Source organism: Brachionichthys hirsutus, chromosome 7 (genome assembly GCF_040956055.1).
Source record: "Brachionichthys hirsutus isolate HB-005 chromosome 7, CSIRO-AGI_Bhir_v1, whole genome shotgun sequence".
Taxonomy (NCBI): domain Eukaryota; kingdom Metazoa; phylum Chordata; class Actinopteri; order Lophiiformes; family Brachionichthyidae; genus Brachionichthys; species Brachionichthys hirsutus.
This window is the reverse complement of record NC_090903.1, coordinates 10,903,854-10,929,441: the sequence shown is the minus strand read 5'-3', so window position 1 is coordinate 10,929,441 and position 25,588 is coordinate 10,903,854. Positions and strand designations below refer to the sequence as shown.

The 25,588-nt window shown below is 41.8% G+C and overlaps 2 protein-coding genes across 2 annotated transcripts in view; one reads left to right on the top strand and one right to left on the bottom strand.

Moving 5' to 3' along the window:
- fmn2a (formin 2a) overlaps window positions 1-22,547 on the top strand; it is a 28,509-nt gene extending 5,962 nt beyond the window's left edge. Inside the window, exons 4-17 of the mRNA XM_068741785.1 lie at window positions 413-1,197; window positions 1,656-1,797; window positions 4,749-4,836; window positions 7,888-7,949; window positions 11,567-11,658; window positions 11,747-11,876; window positions 11,972-12,118; window positions 12,785-12,841; window positions 13,402-13,522; window positions 15,381-15,473; window positions 20,327-20,378; window positions 21,206-21,355; window positions 22,173-22,254; window positions 22,437-22,547. Of these exons, the coding sequence (XP_068597886.1) occupies window positions 413-1,197; window positions 1,656-1,797; window positions 4,749-4,836; window positions 7,888-7,949; window positions 11,567-11,658; window positions 11,747-11,876; window positions 11,972-12,118; window positions 12,785-12,841; window positions 13,402-13,522; window positions 15,381-15,473; window positions 20,327-20,378; window positions 21,206-21,355; window positions 22,173-22,254; window positions 22,437-22,463 (2,028 nt within the window). The 3' untranslated portion in view covers window positions 22,464-22,547. The remainder of the gene's footprint in view (window positions 1-412; window positions 1,198-1,655; window positions 1,798-4,748; window positions 4,837-7,887; window positions 7,950-11,566; window positions 11,659-11,746; window positions 11,877-11,971; window positions 12,119-12,784; window positions 12,842-13,401; window positions 13,523-15,380; window positions 15,474-20,326; window positions 20,379-21,205; window positions 21,356-22,172; window positions 22,255-22,436) is intronic.
- Window positions 22,548-23,984: 1,437 nt separating this feature from the next.
- On the bottom strand, window positions 23,985-25,103 carry LOC137895832 (gremlin-2-like). The gene has a single exon (XM_068741351.1). It carries the CDS (start codon window positions 25,101-25,103, stop codon window positions 24,540-24,542), a length of 564 nt encoding a protein of 187 aa, XP_068597452.1. The 3' UTR covers window positions 23,985-24,539.
- Between the last annotated feature and the right edge of the window lie 485 nt (window positions 25,104-25,588).

Sequence of the window (25,588 nt, the reverse complement as noted above, 5' to 3'; positions counted from 1 at the left end):
TGTCTCCCAGCAGACACAGACCCTCCCCAATGTGAGGCCCAACGAGACTCACTGTCTCTGGAGTCAAATCGCTCGCTTTCCTCTCAGCCCCGCTCCAAGCAGTCTGGAGCCAGGGGCCCGATGAATTCTAGACATTGTGGCTTAATTTTGATCCTGCTGATGGGTCGGTCACAAATTATCTCATTTGTGGGTGTTTTGTTGTTCATAAAAAGTAGTTTATTGAGTGATAATGCTTTAAGAACTTAAGAGAAATTTTAAGAGGACATTAAGAAGATATTCTTGACATGATTCTTCCACATATGTTTTCATCTAAGAACAGGACAAATCCCAGATTTATGGGTTGCAGAGTTTCCATGCGTAATTCCTAATGCAGTCACGTAAGTTAAAATGTTTGTTTTTTATTTGCTGACAGACAGAATCCAGCAGGCGGAGGTCGGTTCATTCATCCTCGGAGGATGAAAGCTGTCTCATGCCTGGGCTGGAGAGGACCATTGATGATCTGCGGATTAAGATCGCTCTGTTGCAGGGGGCCTCCGACAGCACAGGGAATGGTGGCTGGGATAATGTCGGCGCCCTAGATGCTACACAACCCAAGGCCTCACAGATGAGAGGAGAAGGAATTGGAAAGATGAGCCGGGAGGTGTCTGTCCAGACCTCGCCTGTGGAGGAGGGCTTTAAGTTTGATGTGGCTTTGAGCGAATCGGCCGGCGCTTCATCCCCTGTTTCATCTTCCATCCCTAAATCGACAGAGAGCTTTGTCTACACGTGCCAGCAGAGGCAACAGAGCAGCATCCATCCAGCCACTCCACCCCCACCCCCACCCCCACCACCTTTACCAGGGGCTTTCACTCCTCCGCCACCACCTCCACCTTCATTACCTGGTTTTGGACCCTGTCCTCTTCCACCTCCCCCTCCTCCACACGGAGGTTTTGGACCTCCACCACCACCTCCTCCACCACCCGGATTTGTAGCTCCACCCCCACCTCCGCCACTGCCAGGCATGGGGCCTCCTCCACCTCCCCCTCCTCCTGGAATGGGACCACCTCCTCCTCCACCACCCCCAGGCTTTGGACCTCCACCACCACCTGGCCCCATGCCCTCCTTGATGGTCCAGGAAGCTGCTCCTGCCAAGGCTGTGATAGAGCCCCCCAAGCCAATGAAACCCCTCTACTGGACACGCATACAGCTGCATGCTAAGTAAGGGTTACGCTGCAGAAAGGGAAGATAGTTACGGGTCATTTGCACAAAGGTTCTCTCTGAACGGTAGAGAATTGAAAGGAAGCATGTCCACTTAAGATAAAGATCGACCACCATGTACTATGACAAAAATGTCAGAAGAGATGTTAACCTTTTGGAAAATGAATGTTATGCAGTCCAGACATTGTGGGTTGACTGGAACCAGGTTTTCTTTCCTTAAGAGCGTGACTAAATGTTTGGGATACAAGGAATACAGTATATGAAATTCTACATTTCACTTCTTGGCAGATTTGACACGTTTTTACTGACGATTGCTCATAAAGCAACGTAGGCACAATGTTGGTATGTTATAGTGTCATAAAAGTGGATGTTGTTGTGTTCTCAGCAATACATAGAAGAATAAAGCTTACCTGCTTGCATTATGATGATAATAATTACTCTTTTCCCCATTTCTTCAGAGCCAGTGATTTACTGGTATGGGAGAAAATTGTGGAACCGGCTGTAGACTTTGAAGAATTTGTGGAACTGTTCTCCAAAAGTGCTGTTAAAGTGAAGAAAAAGCCAATATCAGACACGATCAGCAAATCCAAGGCCAAACAGGTACAGTGGCTATTGTGGTGTGTCCCTCTCTAGTTGACTCTACTGTGCATGCACTATGCATACAGTATTCTATATCTATTCCTGTCTGTATATCTATTACTCCTTATTGCTTTTCCCATGATCAATTTCATCCAGTCAGTTATAATGGGGTGTGAGCGCTGACTCCCACCCGTATCCCCCCCAGTGAACATCAGCTGGCAATCAGCCAATGTCTGGCGTGCAGTAAGAAAACGTCATAACCGTGATGACTGGTTGTGAGGGAGAAGGAAAAGGAAGGGGAAGCCGCAGCAGAACAGTGGTTATTTTGTATTATTATTTTTGTTGTTATTAGTAATAGAAGTAAATGGTAAATGGACTGCACATGGACTGCACATATAGCGCTTTTCCACCACTTCGCGGTGCTCAAAGCGCTTTTACATAATAGTGTTGTTGTTGTTATTATTATTGAGAACTTCACATACACAGATACGTTTGTTTATTTATTTTGGTATTTGATTAAACCAAATAAACCTATTGAGATTGCCCCCCCCCCCCCCCCCCCCAAAAAAAAACAACAACAAAACAATCACACAATGCTTGAGAGCTGCTTTTCAAAAGCACCTCAGCGAGCTGTCATGGCACACGTTCTTACACAAGGAGCTGTCGGACGTTTTCAACACCTGACAGGCAGGAGATTCATGTTTTTGGAGAGCACCTCCACATCAGCTGCAGATGGTGCAGATGGCAGCACTGGGAGACTGGGAGCAAGCACAACGAGCGTGTTACGTTCTATTCAGTCAGGTTTTTCCTTGATGTATTTCCTGATAGATGCAGTTATGAATAAGTCAGCTCCCTCATCATGCAGGAGTTTGTGTTGTGCTTGTATTGTTTTATCTGTTTGTTTGTTTTTCCTGCATTTGAATTTTTATTGAATTCTCAACCGGAATGTCAGAGAATACGTCCGTGGACCTCCTGACCCATTTCAGGGTTCTAGCATAAAAGTAAAATATAGAATCAGGAACACAAATTGAAGAATGAGAAGTAATAGTGTTGCATATAAATTACTAGTTGTTTTTGAAATGTAGAAAGGATGTATTTGCAGCAGTCTTATGCGAGTCCAAAGCAGCCCCCCCATGGGGTGGTCTCATCATCCTCGTTGCCTTTTAGCCTGCGAGGCATGTATTCAGAATGCAGTCTTTACCAATGCATTTTCCCTCTCAGAGCTGTTTTTTGTTATTTGTGTTAGTCTCTAGAGATGTCTGGAAGCTCTAACCAGATGGACAACAATAACAATAAAAATTCGCTTTTAGAAATATTTGCTAGCTGGGTTTTGTCTCCAAATAAACATGAAACAGGAGTCAACTCAACACCTCCAAAACCTTTGACCCAGAATGCCGTCACTGCCTGTCCTTCATTGTTTCATTATTAAAGTTTTGTTGGAGTATTGTAATATCTATTTACTATCTTTCAAGGTGTCCCTTTGCTTGTTTCATTTACACGTTTCCCACGTTTCCTAAGTATTCCATCTTATCTCTCAGTCTTCCCAGATCGCCGGCGTACAATGTAACATCAGATGTTTCACAACTGACAAAATAGTTTGTTCATTTGTGGAATTGTGAGGTTGCGTCAAATTCATGTGGCACATTTTTGTAATTCAGAATAAGATTTTAATACAAATTACAGTTGAATTTGTTGTATAGAATATTTATTCTGTAAATAGGATGAAAAGGATGACATTTGAAATGCCACTGTCTCTAATATATGGCTCAAAGCACACACTGGTTTATTTAATGTTAAATATCATCATTGCGATTCATGGGAGACATACATTTGTCGTGAAAATCGAGCGATTGATTGTCTGGCAATCATCCTTTGTTAAATTAGGCTCTGCAGTAAACTAGGTAGTAAACTAATGAGTCACTGTCAGCTGTTAGACATGACTAATGACTTGTATTTTTCAATGCCATTAAGCCTGTCTATTACAATGGAAGCCTTCCTGCATCGTATCTGCAGTGGCCTTTCCCCTGGAGCTGTGGTTGAGCTGAGACAGTTGAGAGCTGGTGTATGACTTCCTGTGTGTTTTAAAGGTCTGTGGTCTGTGTGATCTGGTTTAGATGGAAGTGTTCTGTCTGGATCACAGTAGGATATGAATTTCCTGTCCCTGTCCCTCCACCACATTGCTACCCAGTGCATGATTCTGCTCATGCAGGTGAACGGCGGTCCCCGGTGGTTGGATGCAGTTTTTCATCCAGAATAACAACTGTCTGTCTCTGATGAGGCTTCACCTCCTTGTCTGAGCAGCTTTGTTAAAGTGACATCATTCAACGGATTGTTTTCCTGTTTTAGTTACTCCCTGATTGCGCCCCGGTCTTCGCTCATCCATGTGTCTAAATACTTTTTTCCTCCATCTCCCCATCCTGTTCAGCCCTCCTCCACCAGAGCATTGAAACCTTCATCTCAGCATTCACAGCTGCCAGGGAGCTGATATTGTACCTTTGTAGTAACAGTTTTCTCCTCTATGTTCTATGTCTGCGGCCTCAGTGTCTCACCACAGCACTACTTAGTGCATAATTCTGCTTATGCAGGCGGTGCTGTGGTTCCTAATGGTTGGTTGTAGTTTTTACAACATTGGCTCAATATTCCACTTCTTGGCTTTGACAAAGGCAAACTAGTATTAAGGTAGCATTTGCTTTTTGAGTATTTAAAAAAAGGTTGTAGTGATATTTGTACAATTGCATGAAATATATATATTTTTAAATCACCGGTATCCTCTCAATTGATCTGTTAGAGGACAGTAATTCATGTCTCCACACATTTGGCAACACGGCTACAAAGGAAAGGAAAAGCAGCCATCCAACGTTGCACATTTCAGAGCGTTTAAATTTAATTGTGTAAAGTTTTCCAGGACGTGTTCCTCCATTATGTGCTGAATAACCCCGCAAATCACATCTGTTGGTCTCGTTGATTCTTAGGTTGTGAAGCTCTTGAGCAACAAGCGCTCGCAGGCTGTCGGCATCCTGATGTCCAGCATTCACCTCGACATGAAGGACATACAACACGGTAAGTGTTGTCATTCAGTCGGTTACAAGCTCGTGCTTCTGTAGCTGTGACACAGTTTATAGTGAAATAACGGCATCACAGTCACAGGATAATGTGTTCCCTCCAGATTTAAAAGGACATCACACGCAGATAGTTTTGTTTTTGGAGTACTATTTGCCATGTTCATAAAATACTTTTTTTTTTACCCTCAGTGTGGTGAGACATGAGATAGATTGAGCAGCCGAGGTCATTACGAAAGCCTCAACCTCACTGTGGTTTCTCTAATCAGGTGTCATCATCATGTTCAGAGGCATCTAATATGCTTTTCCTTTTGTCACCCACCTCCCTTCTCATTCTGTATCATCTCTCCTCGTCTAACATCTTTCTTCTTGTCTATCTCTGATGAGCCGTCACCTTCTTGTCTGAGGGGTTTTTGTTAAGGTGACATCGTTCAGGAGATTTAATAGGAACAGACTGTTTTCCTGTTTTAGTTACGGTACTCTCTGATTGCTCTCCAGCCTTCTCTCATCCATGTGTCTAAACACTTTTGCTCATCTCCCCATCCTGTGCAACCTTCCTTCATCAGAGCCGTTATTACAGCGTCTATCCTTTATCTCAATATGCACAGCAGCTGGGAAGGTGACATTAAAACCAATGTGCACCATTGCTGGTAGATATTTTCAACGCTGTGTTCTGCTTGTGGCCTCAGCGTCTTAACGTTTCACGCATCCTTTCCGGGTCGGGGTGGGAGGGCCTCTTTAATGAGCAGTCATTTATCTCCTGTGTTAGGATGGTTTTTCCATAGTAAATAATTAGCACTGATTGGAAACCTCAGCATAATGCGGAAAGTGAGATCAGACAGAGGAACAGTTATTATTTACCAGAAGTGTGAGATGCCTGTTTCTTCCCTCACACACACACACAAATAACATAAGATTTTATTTAATTTCCTCAGTCACGCATTTTAATCCAATGATGACTCGCACGCCTTCATGACATCGGAGGTTTGACATTGTTAGGGTTTTCCTTAACCCTCCCCGGTTCTTCTTCTCCGTGTGGGTGCGTGGTCAATAAAGAGGATTTGGGTCATGATTAAGATATTTATATAACATGCAGATCAATACAAGTTGGTTCAGATATCAGCGCTGAGGTTCGATCCTGCTCCGTGTGTGAGTCTCAGGTCCGAACAAAGGGCCGCCCTCTGCGTCCGCGTCTTTCAATGTCCATGAGTCCGGCCCCCTCCAGGTGGGGGTCCCGCCCCAGCCAATCTAAGCCCATGTTTATCTGTGTTGTGTGACATCACTGTTGTGATGCCTTCAATTGAAATCAGTCATTACAATAACAAACTAAATGTAGTGTGTTCCTAGTGGTGTCGGCATGTAATTACTTTGTGGAATCCCATCTAAATACGGAAATTCCCTACAACATGATTAAGAAATCAAAAGACAAACTGTTGACTCATTTCTCAAGCTTTGTAATTATTCCTTTCGGTGTAGTGAGTCATTCTTTTGTTTCACGAAGAAGACGGTGACTATCAAAGTCGTCTTTATTCAAATATCCCTTACTTGAAGAAACACAGTTTCTTATTTGCTGAGTTAGATGGCATCTGCTGTATGGCGGCCCCGCTGCTCGGTGAGAAGTCGACACGTTTCGCTAATTCCTCACAGCTGTTGTTGTTTGTTATCAGACTCGGCCGACCCTCTGCATGTTTCATATGACATTTCCGTGCGGTGTCTGCTTCCTGTGAGGCTTTGGAGTGCCGGTCGCGCTATAATACAGTGGTTGTCTGCGCCACAATGGGGTTGAACGTGGTGGTGGGGGTAAAGCCAAGCATATGAGGATGAGGGGTTTTTTTGTCATAAGAGGTCTGTGTCAGAGCGAGGATATGGTTTTCTCCCATATCTTTTTAACCCGTCTCCAAATAAAGCAGCCAGCCAGACTCTGGTTCAGATGGTAATGAAAACCAAATGGTTACAAGAGAAGAGTGCAAGAAACAGACGAGGGGAAAGTCAAAGAGGAGGAAGTTATTCCTGTGGTAACATTGGAAGAGGAGAGAGTGTAAAAAAAAAAAAAAAGGTTAGCGAGTGACAGCAAACAACTTGGAAAGCCGGAGTACATTTGCCTTTGCAGCACAAGAGTAAAGAGATGAAAAAAGGTACTGGATTACCTAATGGCAGATAAAGCTATATCAACATTGAAAATATGAGACCGAGCTGGCGAGAGCCAAACAACAGTTGCTTTAGCACCCCCCCCCCTTCCCTTCATTTTTTTATTTAGTTGTTCTCATGTTTTGTTCATTTTTGCATTTTTACTTGGTCCTAATTTTGTTTGTGAAAGGTTTCCAAGGAATTCTGTCCTACTTGATGTCTGAGTGCAGAATATGATGCAATGCAATGTTATCATTGTGCATGAAGTTCTGCATCTCTTCTGACATTAATGCACCTCAACCATAAGATCAGCGAATCAAAAAAGCACTGTCAGTCATTCGGACACCCGGAGCATAGGGAAATATATATATATATATATATATATAGGTGTTGAGTGTTTCACTGGCTGATTGTGCATATAGCAACACCTCAGCCTCAACACCACAGACCCCGGGCTCTGTTTGTCTTTAAACATTTACTTTTAAAGGATTAATACTCGCGGGCGCCAGGTCCCTCACGCCGAGACTAAAAGGCGACACAAGGAATTCAAACACGGCAGTTCAAACACAGATCTTTGTAGCTTTGACAGATTTCTAAGGCCTCCACATTTCTGTATTCGTTTGTGGCCCCTTCTGTGCTATCACAGCTGATATATATGTAACACAAAGATCATGCCACCGTGAGACTGTGCGGGGGGAAATATTGTCATTGTTTCACCGCACTTTCAGAAGCAGGAAATGTTGTGTTCAGTTTGTGGTTCATTTCGCTGCTAAATAAAACTGTTAAAGCACAAGAACTCACAAACCTTTTTGGTGGGAGTTTGACTTGTGACTTTTTGACGTTTCTCAGAAGTAGAACCGGAATATCATGACATGCTTTTGCTTCAGTGTTCACATTAAACATGTCCTCCTTTTTCCATCCGCAGCCATCCTAAATATGGACAACACTGTTGTTGATCTGGAGACTCTGCAAGCCCTTTATGAAAATGTAAGTACAACATGTGCAGGGGGCTACTTGGAATTGAGTTCTTTTTATGGGTACAACAGAAAACATTTTGACTTTGTAAGAGGATTATTGAGGCTCATGTGGACAGTGGTTACAGTAAAGTCAAAAGACCAGTGAAAGAAAATTCCCAAGCTGAAAAGTATTTCTGGACTTTCTTGCCAGTGCAGACTCATATAAATACACAAAGTTGAGCAACAAACACTGTGTGATTATACAAAGTAACTACACTGACAGCACAAGCTGATCTTGACTACAGTGCTTGGTCTGGGAAAATCTTCTTTGTTTTCTTCCCTCTGTGGTTCGCAATACAATTATTACATTGGATAACATTGCTGGAGACAAATCAAATGATTTATGGCTGTATGGCTTGTCTTAGTGCCATAGAAATAACACATACGTCATCATTTTGTTACAGAATTAAAGCCAAAGAAGACTCAATAAGCATTGGTGTCAACAAAATAAAATCAATAAATAAAATATTGGTTATTGTTTGTGATATTTTTGCCAATTCCATCTGGTCGAGCCACAAAACGCCAAACAGTTTTCATCCTGAGATAATTTTTGGAGCATTACCAAAAGCTGAACTTTTTTATTTATTATTTTTGGGCAGTAAAAGAAATAATACTTTTTAAATTAAATGTCTCAAACTATTGCATCACGCAACAAGAATTTTGCATCGTCCAGAAATGCCTCTTTGCCGTGAACAAATTTCACAGTGTGAAGTTAATGTCCCGTGTTGGAAGGGTGAGCTGAAGGAAGTCTGCATTAGATGGCAAAACAAACGGGCACGCCACAAACGTTCCGGTATGTGTGCTGTTTGGCGACAGAGCCATTCCTTGTATAGGTTTGTCTACTGGCCTGAATGCGATCTGACGCTTTAAAGCAAGCAATGGCAGAGAAACTCTAGCATTAGCGTCACATGGGCAAAGCTGAAACCTCAGGCGTGGTTTATCGACACTTGCCAAAGCGAAATGACCGCATTGTTTCATATTCTATCAGCATAAAATAAAAAGGGAGCTGCTGTCACTGCTTTCCATTTAGGTTGCGACAGGCCTGTTGTATACGGTATACTATATACATATTCATCAAACGTCAATTATAGGAAAAGTCCAGGCCCTGTTTGAAGTCAGTGCAATAAATAATGGATCGTGAAAACGGGCATGCTTCCTACATTTCGACTGTGTTACAGTTTTAAGATGCTGTGAAATTCCTGTGAATTGCCTTTTGGCAGAACTACACAGGAGATGTCTGGACCCCTGACAGCCAGAGGCATATTAATAACACTGATCATGGGAATGAGACCGAGGCTCGAGACAAAGCTGTAGATTTGAACCAATGTGTCATAACTGAGGATCAAAAGTCTCCCAGCCTCTCCTCTCGCCCTTCGACTTCAAGCCTTCTCCTCTCTCTCTCCTTCTGCCTCTTACGGCCTAAGGCTCTGTTACTGAGTCGAGGAGTCAAATTGTTTCTCTTTTGTATTACGAGACTCCATCCTGTCTGTGGGTCTCCAGCCCCCTAAACCACAGTTGGCAGCAAAGTCGGCCTGTCTTGAGGAATGCGAGGGGCTTCTAATGGTTACACCCTCGCTCGCTCGCTCGCTGCGCTGCGGGCGAAGTCGCCTTGCTTTTCCTCGCTCTCTTTTTTCCCTCGCGCACAAACGCGCTCACAAACAAACATGTTTGACCCACTCAAAAGTGAACGTTCCGTTCCGTGTGCATGCAGACAGACGCACACGCTCACACAAGCAAGGACAGAGTCACTCAGTCTATGAGCTGCAGATTATAGCCACTCCTGTTCTTTGAACAATAAGCCGCTGCCATTAAAGGGGTCACAGTGATAGTGGGACGTTGCTCCCTCCATTCTAATATCACAAGCCATAATCTGGACCCAGACTGCTTGTCTGATGTTCAGAATCCTTTCAGCTGACGGTCGCTAGAGGTCGCCGAGGTCAGATAGGGCCGCGGTTCCTCCTGCAAAGTTTAATAACGCCAATCACCTCATGCCTCGTTTTAAATGGCTAAGCCCCGTGATGTCTAAATATACTTGACTCGTTTACCGCATGATACAGTTTGTCATTTTGGACACCGTTCTTTGGCAGGTCTCGTGTACATCTAATCTCAGAAATGTTGTTCCATTGAAAAATGACTGGCATAAATAGTGATTAAGCCCTGCCTTGCTCTGTTTAGCTCCGCACCAGAAAACCTGGCTAATGAATGCCACTTGGCTCCTGCAAAATTCTGGCATCACAAAAATCATCCCGCTTTCCTTTAAATGTGATATTCGGCATGGGACTGTATTCCTCATACTAACAACCGCTGAAACATGCCCTAGCGATTCAAAGATCGCACGCTAATGCCTACTTGTCCCCAATTACACCAAACACTGCTGGGCTCTGCTGCTACCCTTTGAAAAGAATCTGCTTTGCATTAAATATATTTACACTTGAAAACATCTCGAGAGAAGGCGAAGGAGCGCCTGCCCTCATCGAAAGAAGGCCGCAGTGTGTAGAATACTAATCGGGCCCTCGGTGCGTTTGATGCTGGCGTTTGATGTTTTCCAAAGATCCATGCTGAGGTCAAACCCCGGAGAGACAGATGGAGGGAAACAGAGCAGCAGACCAGGCTGCTGACGCTCTTTGTGAGTCTCTAGGTGGACTGAGAGAGGCTTTACAGTCTCTTGTGGGGATGCTTTTATTGTTTTGCCACATTAACAACTATTGTCTTTTTCTCGTGTGGAAAATAAGCAGCGTTTCTGCTCTGATGTTTTATTTTGTGCACATAACTGCTTGGCAGCAGAGTAATAGTCGTGAAAGTAGCCTGGCTGATGACAACGTGAAGCATATTTTGAAATATATGCAGTATAAACCAACATACAATTGAGTTTAATTAACAACTTTAATAATTAATATTTCAATAATCTTTAAGAGTCTAATAAGAAGAAAGGTAATAATGACAGAATTGAAATAAGATTACGTGCATTAACAGACTCACTAAGAGGAACCATGCAAAGAAGTCGAAGCTTTAGATATGCAGGAGGGACCTTGGTGGTGCTGATGAGGAATGGAGCTCGATTTGTGTGACGATTTAACCAGAAAAAACGTCTGTAAAGAGGATTTGCTTGGAGATGACGTGCGGTGAATCGATGGAGATTAAATGTGGATTTTTCTGAAATAACAACAATTTACAAATTGGATGCTTTCAAATTATTGGCTAAAGGAAAATGTGATTTGTTGTGATTGGACGAAGAGGGGAACAAGCGACAGAAGATTGCAAGAAGCTGCTTTTGCTTTCGAGGGCAATTGTACAATTTTACCTCAGCGCCTATGTCACTGCTAAAACACTCTTTGATGCTGCGTACTTGCAATGGACAATAACAGTAAAGCTAAATTCAATCGCATCTACTATCATATTTAAGATAATATCAAGTTTATCTAACCTTTTTAAATAATCTAATTTCATTTTCACAGATTCTGTGGTTTTGTCCCATTTATATACGATTTATTCATATATTTTTATATATTTTTTATTGTATCGTTCGCTACAAATGTTTTAAATTTAATCTGCCCTTAGTGAAAAAAAATATCTCTCTTTCATTTCAAGCGCGCTCAAGCTGACGAGATGGATGGCATTAAGAGGCATCTGAAATCTTCCAAAGACAAGGAGGATGCCAAGCCGCTGGATAAGCCTGAGCAGTAAGAGTCACACCTGTCTTCTGAACCGGTTAAGTCCATGAGGTATCAAACTGACGTGCCATGCTGATTCATTTTGTGCCCTTGTCAGGTTTCTGTGCCAGTTATCCCAAATCCCCAACTTCTCTGAACGAGTGTTCTGCATCCTGTTTCAGTCAACGTTCCTTGAATGCATCACGTCAATTACCCGCAAAGTAGAAATCCTTCAGCGAGTATGCAAGGTGAGCTGCTAGCCTTTAATTTCTGTGCCTGATGCCTCGTTTATCCCTCATATCTTCATATTTTTTATGTGTGTGTGTGTGTGTATGTGTATCAGACTCTCCAGAGCAGTGAGTGTGTATTGCAGGTGCTTGGTCTGGTTCTAGCTTTTGGCAACTTCATGAACGGAGGTAATCGGTCTCGAGGGCAAGCTGACGGCTTCACCTTGGACATTCTGCCAAAACTGAAGGACGTTAAGAGTTGTGTGAGTTTATGGGTTACAGAAGTAAAAGCAAACATCAGGAGCAGGCACTTTCACTGCTCAAGTGCTTTTCACAAGCAGACGGGGGCCCGAAATGTGTGGAGAACCTTGTGTCGAATAAGTAAATGTTAAATCCACAGAAACGCAGCTTTATTCTGTAAATGTCTTGGAAAATATAGGTGATGATGGAAAATATTGCCTCTAAATGTTGATTTAGTTTCATAACGGTCTCATCCGTGGCGAAGTCCAGAACCCCGAGTCCGGGCGTTAATAGGAACCTTCGTTGGAGTTAAACAGGAAGACCAGAGCTCTGGAGGATTTAGAGGCGACGCCATTCTGTTTGCTGTTCTCATTCAATATCATCAAGGGTTCCGCATGCACAGCCATAAAAGGGCACAGTAGTGGATTGTGTTTTTGTGATGGGAGACTGAGTAAGGTATCCATGAAGAACATCAAAACTTTCCACCAACTCTGACGCAGGAAATCCAGCCCAGTACAGTTGTTTTGTTTTACTTCTCTTCCAATGTGATAATTTATCCTCGACTTCTATGCCCCTTGTCTCTGCTCTCGTTTGCCTCTCACAAATTAAAATGTAATTAGGTTGATAAATAAAGGGAATCCGGATGAATCTGGATATTGTATTTATGATGATTTTTTTTTTCCTTGTAGGATGCCCAGAGTCTTCTGTCCTATATTGTTGCTTACTATCTAAGGAACTTTGATGAGGTACGTTTTTGGTTCCTGTTTATTTGAGCGACTTTTCTGTTTGGGTCTGATTTCCTTAGAAATCCGTCCAGAGCTTTCTTTTCATCGCCTCTCTTTGCCAGAGGATATCATGGCTTATCCTTTATCAAATTATTTGTTTTCACTTTCCTCATTTATGGCAGGAACAAATCTCTGTCTTTCGCTCTTTGTCTCCGTCTCTGCTTTGGCCTGTGTTCGTTCAGACCAAGTCTGTTCATTGGCACAGCATCCAAAGGAGTGCTCGTGTAAATAATTAGGTTCTCCAGATGAGATGAACTCAGTCGAGTGCTGCTTGCCAAAATCAACCTGCATGACACGGCTCGAGCGCTCCGAATGGCACTTCTCTGCAATAAGCTTGATAGTCGTAATATGTTGCAGGTTGATCCATTCCGCTCGGTGCCGATTAGTTTGTACAGGTCTTTTATTTCAATCATGCCTGGTGTGTACAGTATATACTGAAGGGGCCCTCTGCCATTTGAGAACGATTGGCTTTGACATGTGTATGGGCTTTTTATGCCTGAATGTCTTTTGTTCTTTACCAGGATGCTGGCAGAGAAACTTGTGTCTACCCTCTGCCTGAGCCTCAGGAACTTTTCCAAGCCTCCCAGATGAAGTTTGATGACTTTCAAAAAGATCTGCGGAAACTGAGGAAAGACCTCGATGGTATTTGTCAATACTGTTAAACTGCAAAGTCATCCATGCGTCCTGCCCGTTATAGCAAAGTTCATCACATGGGATGAATTCTGTATTAATCCATGCACATGCATCTCTTAGCCCAATGGAAACTAATATTTAACTTAACCAGCTCTCGTCATGTCTAGATGGGTGAGTCAAACAGAGAGATAGCATCTGTTTGTCATACAGATGAGCTAACCAGAAGCAGATTTGACTTGTCAGATGTAGACTCCTATTGGGCCTGATGTGCCTTTGCTGTCCTAAAGTGGAGATCAAAATGTTCATCGGAGTCCTGGATGATGACTCTTTATTCACAGGGCCAGACATAGAGAAACAATCATTCACCCACACACTCACACATATTTAGTGTCACCAATTCACCTAATTCACATGTTTTTGGTGGCGGGAGGAAGCCGGACGAACCCGGAGAGAACCCACACAGACACGAGGAGAACATGCAAACTCCACACAGAAAGGCCACAAATTGGATTTGAACCTGTGACCTTCTTGCTGCAACAGCGCTACCCACTGTGCCGCCGTGCTTCCTATTGCATAACTTGCCATGCCTTTGTATTGGCCTGCTTATATGTCATGAACACATACATACATACATAAATGTTTTTGTCACATTTAATTAAGTTCTGAATTCACACAACAAGAAATCGGATTTCAAAACTCAAATTATGAATAACCTCAATAAAGCAAAATGTTTCATTTTAGTATAATAAACACATAAAGTATTTAAAATAATCAATGTTTCCTATATTTAAAAAAAAACAATGGTGACCACACTGAATGAGTTACATTACTGCAGAGCAAACCCTGTGGAAAACCTGTGGAATTGGATTGTGCTTGCTTGACATGCCAAACTAATTGGTTGAGTTCAAAGAGTTCTCATGAATGAGGCAGATGAGAAATACATCCTCTCATTATTCTGTCTCAAGTCAGTCAGCATTCAGAATACTTTCCAAGGACTCAAGTTCCTACAGGTGGTTGAAAAAAAATGTTTTTATGAAAACATATGCAGACATGTGAGTACGTACGTTGCTTGTTTACTCGCTGCTCTTTTGACAATTCCCCAAACCAGGTCTGTTCTTTACCATGTCTCATATACTGAAATATTCTGCTAAACCAATCAGGCGCCTGATCTGCATTGCTAAAGATTAAGTTCCTTTTGTGATAATGATTCTATAGTCTGTTCATTTATTTGCTATTCATAAAGTAGGAGTTGCTCGCAGGGGAAATGGACGGGCCTGCTTCGACCCCAGTGGCAGTGGCACATGCTGACCCTACATAAATGCATTATCACATGCTATACCTGCAGACCTCTTCATTACCTAACAGAGACAGCTGAACGCTCTAACAGACGTTGGTCCCAGAGGCGGGTTCTGATAGGTAGGCGGTGCCGAAATGGCCTTGGCGGGCTCAAAGAAAATCGGAAAGCAACACAGTAAAGAGAGATTTTCTGTGCACCTTTTGGTTAAAGCATCATATGGTATATGGATTATCCCTTGCCCTGCCCTGACCCTCCACTTCCCTTGAGCATTTCATGGCATCTCCACCTTGAAGGTTTTGAGCTGACTGTGTTTCCATTACGATTGCCGATAGAGCGCAAAAAATAAGGTTCTCCGGGGATCATTGTGGAGGCCGTCTTGATTCCTAGGGGTGTCTTATTAGTCATTACGGATCATTATCTTTTTATTGACACTTATTCAGCAGAGGTTTGTCAAAGAAAGCTCAATTTGAGTAAAGCAGAGTTTTGTAATTCCAACACAAATTCTGGATAAGATATTAATACCTTGGAATATTGTTTCCCCTCTCATCGTGACCATCTCTTGTTTTTCAGCATGCTCAGCCGAAACAGCGAAAATTTGCAAGGTGTCCTCTGAGGAGAATCTGCAACCCTTTAAGGACAAGATGGAGGAATTCCTTAGCCAGGGTGAGAAAGGGATCATTTATCAGACCTGTCTCACTGAAGGATAAGAGTGATGACATCCTGTTTTGTTCTTCTTCTTTTTTTTGTCAATAAATCCCCAGGATATTCCAGCAATGGGCGGATCCTGCTAACACATATCATCTGTGTAGTCAAACCCTAATAAATATCATTGCCACTGGCCTTGATTTTTGCCAAATCTCTGGCTTTGTGTGACTTTCATGACCATGCAGCACAGGAGTTGTACCGTGGCTGGGGGGGGATTATTCTTTCAGCTAAAGAACTGCTGGTTTCAACAAAAGAATATATTTACTTGCGTTATCTTTACCGGTAAATGTCATGGAACATCGATGGGTTGGTTGCTCGTCTGTGTCGACATCAGACAATGAGTTCAAACAACAGAGGCTGTAAGTCCAACATCACACTGAAAAGTAAAGCAATCGTTTTCTGCACTGGTATTGTATCAAATCTGGTGTGAGAGGATGTGAAACACCTCATCAATCACGAAGATTTAAGCGCTGCAGATACATTTCCAATCTGTTCCGTGCTGTTTGGAGCGAGACATGCAGTGCAGACACAAGGGTTCACTCAGTGTCGTTTCCATAGGGACGTCTGTTTATTCCAGTTTATATTGAGTAACTAACAGCAATTTAAGTGTGCGTCCACACTCTGACGGATTGGTAGCTGTGTCTTATCTTGGATCCCTGTCTTATAAAACCGGGAATGTCTTCCTCCCCATCAAAGGAACAGTCTGGATTGCCGAAGGTGAGCCTGTCATGCAGGCTGTTAGACTGTGGTGAGGAGAACTAGATGCCTGAGAGGCTGGAATAAAACCAACATGTTGAGCCCCTAATCCCTTTCAATTAGTACTTTTGATGCCGTGACATCTTTCTGTCATGTAGCTGCATTTGTTCTGACCCGGCGATAAAGATTTTTCCCCCGCGTTCCTGTCTTCCCTCACTTTTCCATTGTCTCTGTGCTGTCCTGTTATAATAACACGGTTTCTTTTGTTCTGTCAGAGGAATGACAATGAGGGATTACAAGCAGTCCTCGCCTCTTTGACCTCATCTCTCTTTCTCTCTATCAGTCATTCACTCCTGTTTGGAAATCAAGTAAACCTTCACGATGAGGTGTTTACTAAGAGGGATGTTAAAATGATGAGGATGAATTGATTGCAAATGAGGAGCGCTTCCTCTTGCACTGCCCTCTTGTTCCAGCAGAGAGTCTAAAGCCATCCCTACAGTTTTGCAGCATGTTAGCATGGGTTCATTGTGCGAATGATCTCAAAAAGAGGTTGGGAATGTCATTTAATTTGACATTGTGATGAAGGAAAAGTAAGAAAACCACCAAAATTCACTGTGAGGAGAACAAGAATGTTTTTAATAATGAACTGCATATTTCCAAACCATCATTTATTTCAGTAGAGCAACCGACTTCTCTCTTCAGCCAACAATTTTTAACCTTGTTGAATATTTTTGTTCCGATTAATTGAACAGATTTGAATAAAGTTTGCTGGATAAGTAACAAGCTTAGCTTCCGAGAGATGCTAAGTGAAAATCAAGGGATCTGCAAATGTATTAAAATTGAAGCACCATGGATGTCTTTTCCAAATGTTATGGCGAGCTACCCAGTATTTGAGCTATTTCAGGCTGAGCCAAAATGATTGACAATCGAACAATGTTGTGCTAGCATGGCTAATAGTGTCGTGTAGGCTCTGTGAGTTTAATTCCAAGTCTCTGAAAGGTGACAGCTATTTAAGTCCGCCGAGGCGAGGAGGAGGTTAATCGCCCGCGTTTGTGTCTATGTCCGTCCAGCTGTCCGTCCGTTAGCAAACTAACTCAAAACATTCTGGGTGCATCCGGGTGAACTTTTCTGAAAATGTTGGGAATGTTACCAGGAACAGATGATTACATTTTGGTGATTATCCTGCAGGGATCCTGGATTCTGGATCACTTTGATAATGTCATTAACATTGCAGTCAATGGGGCTTCAAAATGTGTTCCTCAATATCTCGGGTTGATTATTGACCAACGTTTATGGAATTTGACACAGTCATGTAGGGTGGGGATCTCTATCTCACCACCGAATTTTATCTGGATCGGATCCAGAATGACATTAGGAAAAAAGAATACATTTTAACACTTGAATCGACTCCGATTCATTTTGACCTTTCGTGGTCGGTGTCTAAAGATATCAAGAACAATTTATAACCTTTTGATGATGATCCAGATCACCGCGATGATGGTGTAAATCTAGTTAGGAGGGGAACGAGCTGCTCGACGGAGGTCTGCGCTCTTTGAGTGCTCTTCTAGTGTTACATTTTTCTACTTGATATTACAGCAAAAACTACAAAAACTTTGCCAACATGGCCACCATGCTTTCTTTTGTCTCTAATCTGTCGAATGTTATACAGCAGTATTAAAGTATTGTGGTTTACATCAAAAGTGAAAGACTTAAATTTGTAAACTTGCTTTAACATCACTTGCCAAATGGCTTTTTTATAGCACTGAATTTGACCCTTGCTACATTCAGTTGACTGTGACCAATCTTTCTGAAGGACCTGGCTCACAGACCTCTTCCGACTGCTTTTGTATTCAAATGAGAGTGTAATATATAGCATATGTTGTTCAGCGGTAATGCTCACTGTCCACTTTAAAGAAAGTCTGCAGATGAAAGAATCTCTCCCATTTCCACCTCTCCCCCTCTCTTTTCTTTTCTCTCTCCATATTTGAGAGAAATATGGTTGCTTTCTCTTTGATGCCATCTACAAGATTTTTCCTCTGTGAGCAGAATGTCAGCACCGTAACACGGAAATGACTAGGAAAGGCTCCAGACAGTATTCTTGGGGTTCCTCCACTGCAGCACTGAAAAAAAAGAATAACAGCCAAATGTCTTATTTTTGTTATTTCTGTAATTTCTGAAAAGCCTGAGGTTAAACTGTTTCTGGCTCCACAGTTCAAACCGCTTTTGTTTATTTTGTGACCATGAAACTAACCACGGTATAACAGTGGGAGCATACTTATTGGAGTTCGGCTGTTTGGTCTAGCTCGATTTTCCCTGCTCGCTACACAAATCCTTGTGCTTTCGAGCCTTTGATGGTTTCGCTGTTTCAAGCAACAGAGCTCTGGTCATGTGATTATCTATTTCTGATGGATTTAAAGATTAGTGAGTTTGATGTCATACTCACCCTAAAGATCTTGCATGTCACCTGCATGGTTAAAAGTGGCATATATATATATATATATATAATTGTTTTTATTATTTTCTTACCGCCGCCAATGAGGTTTGTTTTCACCAACTTTGTTTTGTTTGTCTGTCAGTTAGCAGCAAAGCTCAAAACGTTATTGACAGATCTTGATGGAATTTTCAGGAAATCTTCGGAATGTTACCAGGAACAGATGATTACATGTTGGTGATGATCCAGAAGGGAGCCTAGATTCTGGATCACTTTGAAAATATTGTTAACATTACAGTCAATGGAGCGTTAAAATGCGTTCCTCGCTTGATTATTGACCAATGTTTATGGAATTTGACACAGTCATGTAGATTGGGCACCTCTATCTCACCACCATCCAGAATGACGTAGTGAAAAAATAATCATTTTTAACATTGAAGTCCATTTACGGATTCAAAAATCATCTCAACTCCGATCGACTTTTACTTTTGATGATGATCCGGATGTTGATGGTGTAAATCCAATTTCCAGAGGAACGAGTTGCTTGGCAGAGGTCTGTGCTCTCTGAGTGTTTCTCTAGTTCATTGTAAAATCACTCCTAATAAGGGCATGAGGTATCAATAGATCTGACATCTTTAAATATCCATGAGATGTTCTCTTCATGGATGTTCTTTTAAGTGATTTATCAGTTTAGACATCCAGACCAAGAATACCACAACAATTGATATGTAATGCTTATGAAAATCAATTTCACACAATCGTCAAGCCAAGTTTCACATAAGAGATGTGATTGTGGGCTAAAGCGTGATTTGGCACTATTCTCCACAAGCTTCTCTGAAACCTTTAAATGTGGCTCTGGCTTCATTTACACGTTAACAATCCGATTTTCCCAGGATAAGAGCAGAACGCAAGCTTGTGCCAGGAAAGATTCTCTGTCCTATCTATACAGCTGTGCTGTCATGGATGGGAAGTCCTGAAGAGGTCATGGGTCATTTCTGATCATTTGATCGTTTTAGGAAGCAACCACTTACAGATAATTGGCCTTGAGGGGGGGCAGAAGTCGTCTGGGGGGAGAATTTAAAGTGTAACCTTTTGTCACAGTCAGAGCAGCACAGTGGAAAATATAGACCAGAAAAACAGCTGGGCTGACTCCACTACTCCTGCTCTGCTATTTGAAAACTGACTCTAATATGAGACGAAGGATCTAAAATGTGATCAGCAGCTACCTGTGGTGCTTTTCTCACTGACGCATTTATAGCAAAATCAAAATGAGTAGAAAAGTTTGTCACCTGCTGGAATATCTCCTGATGTCGAGCGCAGTCTCCAGCTTTCTCAGGTTTCTCATACTCTTTCTGTTTGTCTTTTATTCTGTCTCACACATACGCAAAGTCATCTGTCTCCATTTAAAGCAACACTGCACAAAGAAGCGCTTGTCATGCGATCCATAGTCCTCATTTGTCAGATGCATGGGCAACAGTGGACAATCCAACACTCTATAACCCGGTGGCGTGACGCTGACCTTGAAGATCAGTATTGATTTAAGTATGATGACATATGGAATCCTCCGAAAATACAACTTGAAATTAGAGTGAAAGATATGTTTGTTTGTTTTTTTCCGATGTACCTGGAAATCGTATCCTTTCCCTGTCCTAATCCTAATATAATCCCATGCTTTCTTTTACAGCCAAAACCAACCTAGAGACACGAGAGAAGCAGCTGGTGGACACTCAGAGGCTGTAAGATCTTTCTGACGCTTGAAATGTTTTCCTGCAGCATATTGGCCTAAAACATTTTGCTCCATTTATTGTTTCGTGAATTTGTAAGGCAAAGCGATGATGCGATAATGTAATCTAATAGAGTTAGATGGGAAGGTGTGTAATCGGGCTACTTTGCCGGTAGGTAGATGCCTTTTTTCTTCACTTGCGAGGAAGGTGCAGGCCGTTGTGCCGAGCCGTCAGTAGCGGGAGGCCCCTTGTGTGATGCCTGTGTTGTTTATCTAAGCAGAGCGAGAGTAGACAGCCGTGGCTCCAGGCTTCTGTTACCACCGGCTTGGAATGTGTTCCTATAGCACACTCCAAACAAAGAGACCCCAACCTGTCCGCTGTATTGATCCACTGCAAAGGGCCGCCACATATCACTTTTACATGTGCCATCCCAATACCATATATACACTTTCCTTTGGCTGCATCTTTTTTTTTTTTTTCGTCAGACATCTTTTTTTCCTTCCCATCCTCCCTCACTCATGCTCTTAGGCAATGAACAGAAAGAGAGTGAATGCCGGGTGTACAAAAAAATACTTACGGACTACAGAAGTTAAACTTTACATCAGATGTAGTGGTTTTAATCCACATTATCTCTGTAGCTTTATTAGCAACAATTCTAGGTGGTGTTTACTTTTTTCTAGAATGGCTTGTTTTTCTTATTACTCTGATGTTAAAAATCTGAAAATTAGTCATAGTGTTTGCTTTGCACGGGCCCGTTTTCACAACAGTCGTGCAGATTTCTGTAATCTCGTGTTGTAATAGTTCAACTTTGAAGTGCTGTTTTTGTTCTCTGTCCTCAGCTTCTTGGAACTGAGTGTGTCCTTTTCAGTTAAACCCAAGGCCGGAGAGAAAGAGGTCTCTCCCAACACACTCTTCTCCATTTGGCATGAGTTTTCTACCGATTTCAAAGACCAGTGGAAAAAGCAGAATAAGTTGATGTTACAGGAACGGTGAGGATATGAATGGAAAATGAGTTATCTGTTGAAATGCAGTTGTCGCTGATACATAGAATCTCTTTTCCTTTTCGTGTGTTTGGGAAGGTTATACTTCTCTGAAATTTAAACATGATAGTACAGATATATAATATTCCCCAAGTGCAAGTTCCTGAACCAATAATAACTTTCAGTACATCTTGTGTTCACTGAAGATCCTATCAGATTCATTCAAATTCATGAAGGGAAAGAAGTTACAGAACTCAATTCTTTGTCCATAACTCAGTAATGGAAAGAGCACATGCAGCATCCAGTTAGCTTCCAGTGGTTTGATGGATGCAAAGATATTGTTGCACATGTCAACAAATAGCAAATTGGTCCATTATGCCAAATGAAGATTAAATAGTGATATGCATTTGCTAAGAGAAGCAACATGTCAAAAGCTTTGCTTTTTCAGTAGGAAAGAATGAAGACAAAATTGAAAGCATTGACTATTTGCCCTTTGCCATTGGCGATCATCTCAATTATCTGCTGCTTTTCCTTTTAGACGCCAATGGAACAAAAGATATGAATCATCGCCTGCGCTGTGTGGACATGTATACACGCAGCACAGGCACAGACAGGATCTGTGTCTGCTCACTCAAATTAATGCCAACACAGTGATCATTTGCTTTTTTAGTCTCTAATGACAAGTCATGCTGAGGTTTGTGAGTTATTTAAAAGAACGAAGACTGGGGAAGTAGTAGGAAGACTGTCTTTTATCATCTTGTAAGTAAATTTGAACAACTATGTATTAAGTGTCTCCGTAAGATGGTTGTTGCTCCTCTTTTTTCAGTGTCAAAAAGGCTGAAGAAAGCTTCAGACAGGCCAAGGACAAGGCTTGCTACAATGTGAAACCCAAACATGCAACTGGAATAGTATGTCTTACCATTTCTTGTTCAAGTCATTCCATGGTCTATTAGGTGCTTTTATTTGTTAAGAGTCTCTTCCTCTTACACACCTTCTAGGGTGTGGAAGAGACACCACTTACGGTCGTAGTATCATATCACAATGAGTGCCAGTGCTGTCGGGTATCAATAGCTAATTTTTCATTCAACAGAAAGCAAAGCTGGGACAGAAGATCTGAGGCAGAGAACGGAAAATGATCATCGCCAAGCCTATTGCACAAGGAATGCTTATTTACACGATCTGACAATGACTCGTTCGGGGGGTTTTTTTGGAACGTTTGCTTCCAGTATTTGTTTTCAGTTGATTTAGACCAGTCGTGTTTTGAAAAGTATATATTGTTTGAAGGTGGAAAGAAACGTTGCGTTCTCACTCACCTTTTGTAGTGCAGCGCACACATTATTAAAATGAATATTGTCACCAAAAACGTCCTTAAACTAAAATGGCAAAAAGCTATTTAGTCATCGAAAATGTGCACCAATGATATATAAAGTACAGTATATCCAATTCTCTCCATTTTCTTAATGCCATATGTAGCCTATTTTAATTATTTTATTTCCAAACCATGTTTGCAAGGAAGCCATGATCAAGTTGTTTCAGTATATTTTCCTTTGATGGGGAAAAGACTGGATTTTGTAGTATTTCTGTAAATAAGTATACGTATAACTCACCCCCCACATAGTGCCTTATGGGACAGTATAGAGGTCGGCTGCGTGCTGTATACAGAGCTAAGTTAGAAGATACACGATCTGACAATGACTCGTTCGGGGGGTTTTTTTGGAACGTTTGCTTCCAGTATTTGTTTTCAGTTGATTTAGACCAGTCGTGTTTTGAAAAGTATATATTGTTTGAAGGTGGAAAGAAACGTTGCGTTCTCACTCACCTTTTGTAGTGCAGCGCACACATTATTAAAATGAATATTGTCACCAAAAACGTCCTTAAACTAAAATGGCAAAAAGCTATTTAGTCATCGAAAATGTGCACCAATGATATATAAAGTACAGTATATCCAATTCTCTCCATTTTCTTAATGCCATATGTAGCCTATTTTAATTATTTTATTTCCAAACCATGTTTGCAAGGAAGCCATGATCAAGTTGTTTCAGTATATTTTCCTTTGATGGGGAAAAGACTGGATTTTGTAGTATTTCTGTAAATAAGTATACGTATAACTCACCCCCCACATAGTGCCTTATGGGACAGTATAGAGGTCGGCTGCGTGCTGTATACAGAGCTAAGTTAGAAGATACCCAATATGCAATTATATGATAAGTGTAAAGAAGAATCTACATTCTTTAAATGTTTCACCAACTGTGTCTCAGTCTAATTCTAATCAATCAATGTGTTTTTAGAGTTACTTTTTAGTACATTTTCTTTTAATCCAGGACATGCATTTTAAGTGGTGTGATCTGCTCGAGCCATCTTCATTTTATGTAACTGTTTCATCTATACTAACTATTGCTCGAGTTTTGTCTTTTCCTACACCGTGTGAACTTCCACATGGCAATAGAGCAATAGGATCACGTAATATGACATTCATGTGCAACGTCGACTTGTATATTTTGACTGAATACATTGAAAAAATATATTTATTGAATAAAAGAAATTACAAAAAGTGAACAGAAATTCAGCTGTTGCAATTTTTGTTCTATTTATACTTTGTTCAATAATGATATGATGTGGCACAGTAACTACACGTACTCTAAACACCACTGCTGTTTTACATGAAATAACTTTAATATACTTTTCACATACATACATACACACTTACACAAAATATATATATCCTATATATATTGCATAGCTCCTCCATTATACATGCTGTAGTGTGCTTTCCCTACTGGATGCTATATTTGCATTGATTTGCCCGACTTGATGCCTAGGGCCTCCATTGCATCAGAGAATCTATAAACTAATGTATGACTTTGGATATCACTGACATGTAAGGAAAATACTAAATCACAGATCATCTCCGTTCTCATAAAGGAAGCTTAACAAACTACCAGGTACAGTATATATAAACATTCTGAAATAACAGGGAGGAGAAAATTGTTTAATATTACGTGTGAACATGTCTTACATTTCTGGTTTGACAGCAATGTCTTTCCAACATGGCTGCCAGTCTTTCTTTAATAAAAACACTTCCTTGTTTGGTGTAATTTGGTGTAACAGTTCAATATTTGTACATGATGCATATAGAAATTGAATCCAGTCCATTTTTAGAAAAGTTTCTCTAGAGCTCTCTCTTTGACAATTATCATATGATGGCATCCACAGACATGCAGCGACACTGTTTGACCCGCTGCACCTTTCGATGTCTGAAAGGAGGCTGCAGGTCTGGGCAGTCTAGCTGCACTGTGAGCTGTGTGATGCGATGTGGCCTGCAGAAAGAGCAGGACTGGAAAGGCTCTTGGGCCTTGTGGTTTTTCCTTCTAGAGCTGGAGGTTGTTCCTCGACTTTGCCCCTGACCCGAGCTGGGGCCCATATGGCGGGGGATATAGAAAGAGTTACATTGGCCATAGCAAAAACGATTGACCACAGTGCGACTGTGACAGCCTTCCTCACTGATTGTCTGACGGAGCGGTTGCGTCTTGCACCAGTCTCTGCGGAGGTAACGGCGCTCTGTGACCACCAAGGCCTCCCGGCTGGAGGAGAGCACCTCTGGTTTCTGCTTCAATATCCGATGGTGACGCTCTGAGGACAGGTTGTCTTTGGACTTGTGTGCGGCTGGGATGGATCCCTGCGGTCTGGGCTTTTTGGTCTCTGCGGTGATGCAGAGCACCCCAGCCAATATGACTGGGATGGTTATTCTCCACAGCATTCTGAAAATAGATGGAGACCAATTACTATGCAATACATATAGATGAAGGATATAGCACATTGTCACATCACAAGAATCCTGCATCGACCATGATGGTGTGTAAAAGTAACTGAGAATAGCAGGTGGTGGTGTATTATATGCAGTAAATTGCTAAAGTGCTATTATTATTGCCAATCATCAATGCAATTACAGTACCTGAAAATGAATGTGTGTCGAATCTGCAAAGACTAGCCGTACAAGCATGTCTTGTGGAAATTAATCCATCGCCAGCCCCCCCCCCCCCCCCCCCCCATTTGTCAGCATCTCTGTGTTATTACCTCTATTTGCTTTCCTCTCAACTAAGCAACTCTTGCAAAAATAAACAAAGCCCAACCATCAAAGGATGGACTTAAACACCCGTAACGAGAAGGGGAAGTTGATTTTATTGGTCCCGTCGCCGGGTAAAATAATTAGGGCTTTGCTTACTTTACTCATGAACTATGCCA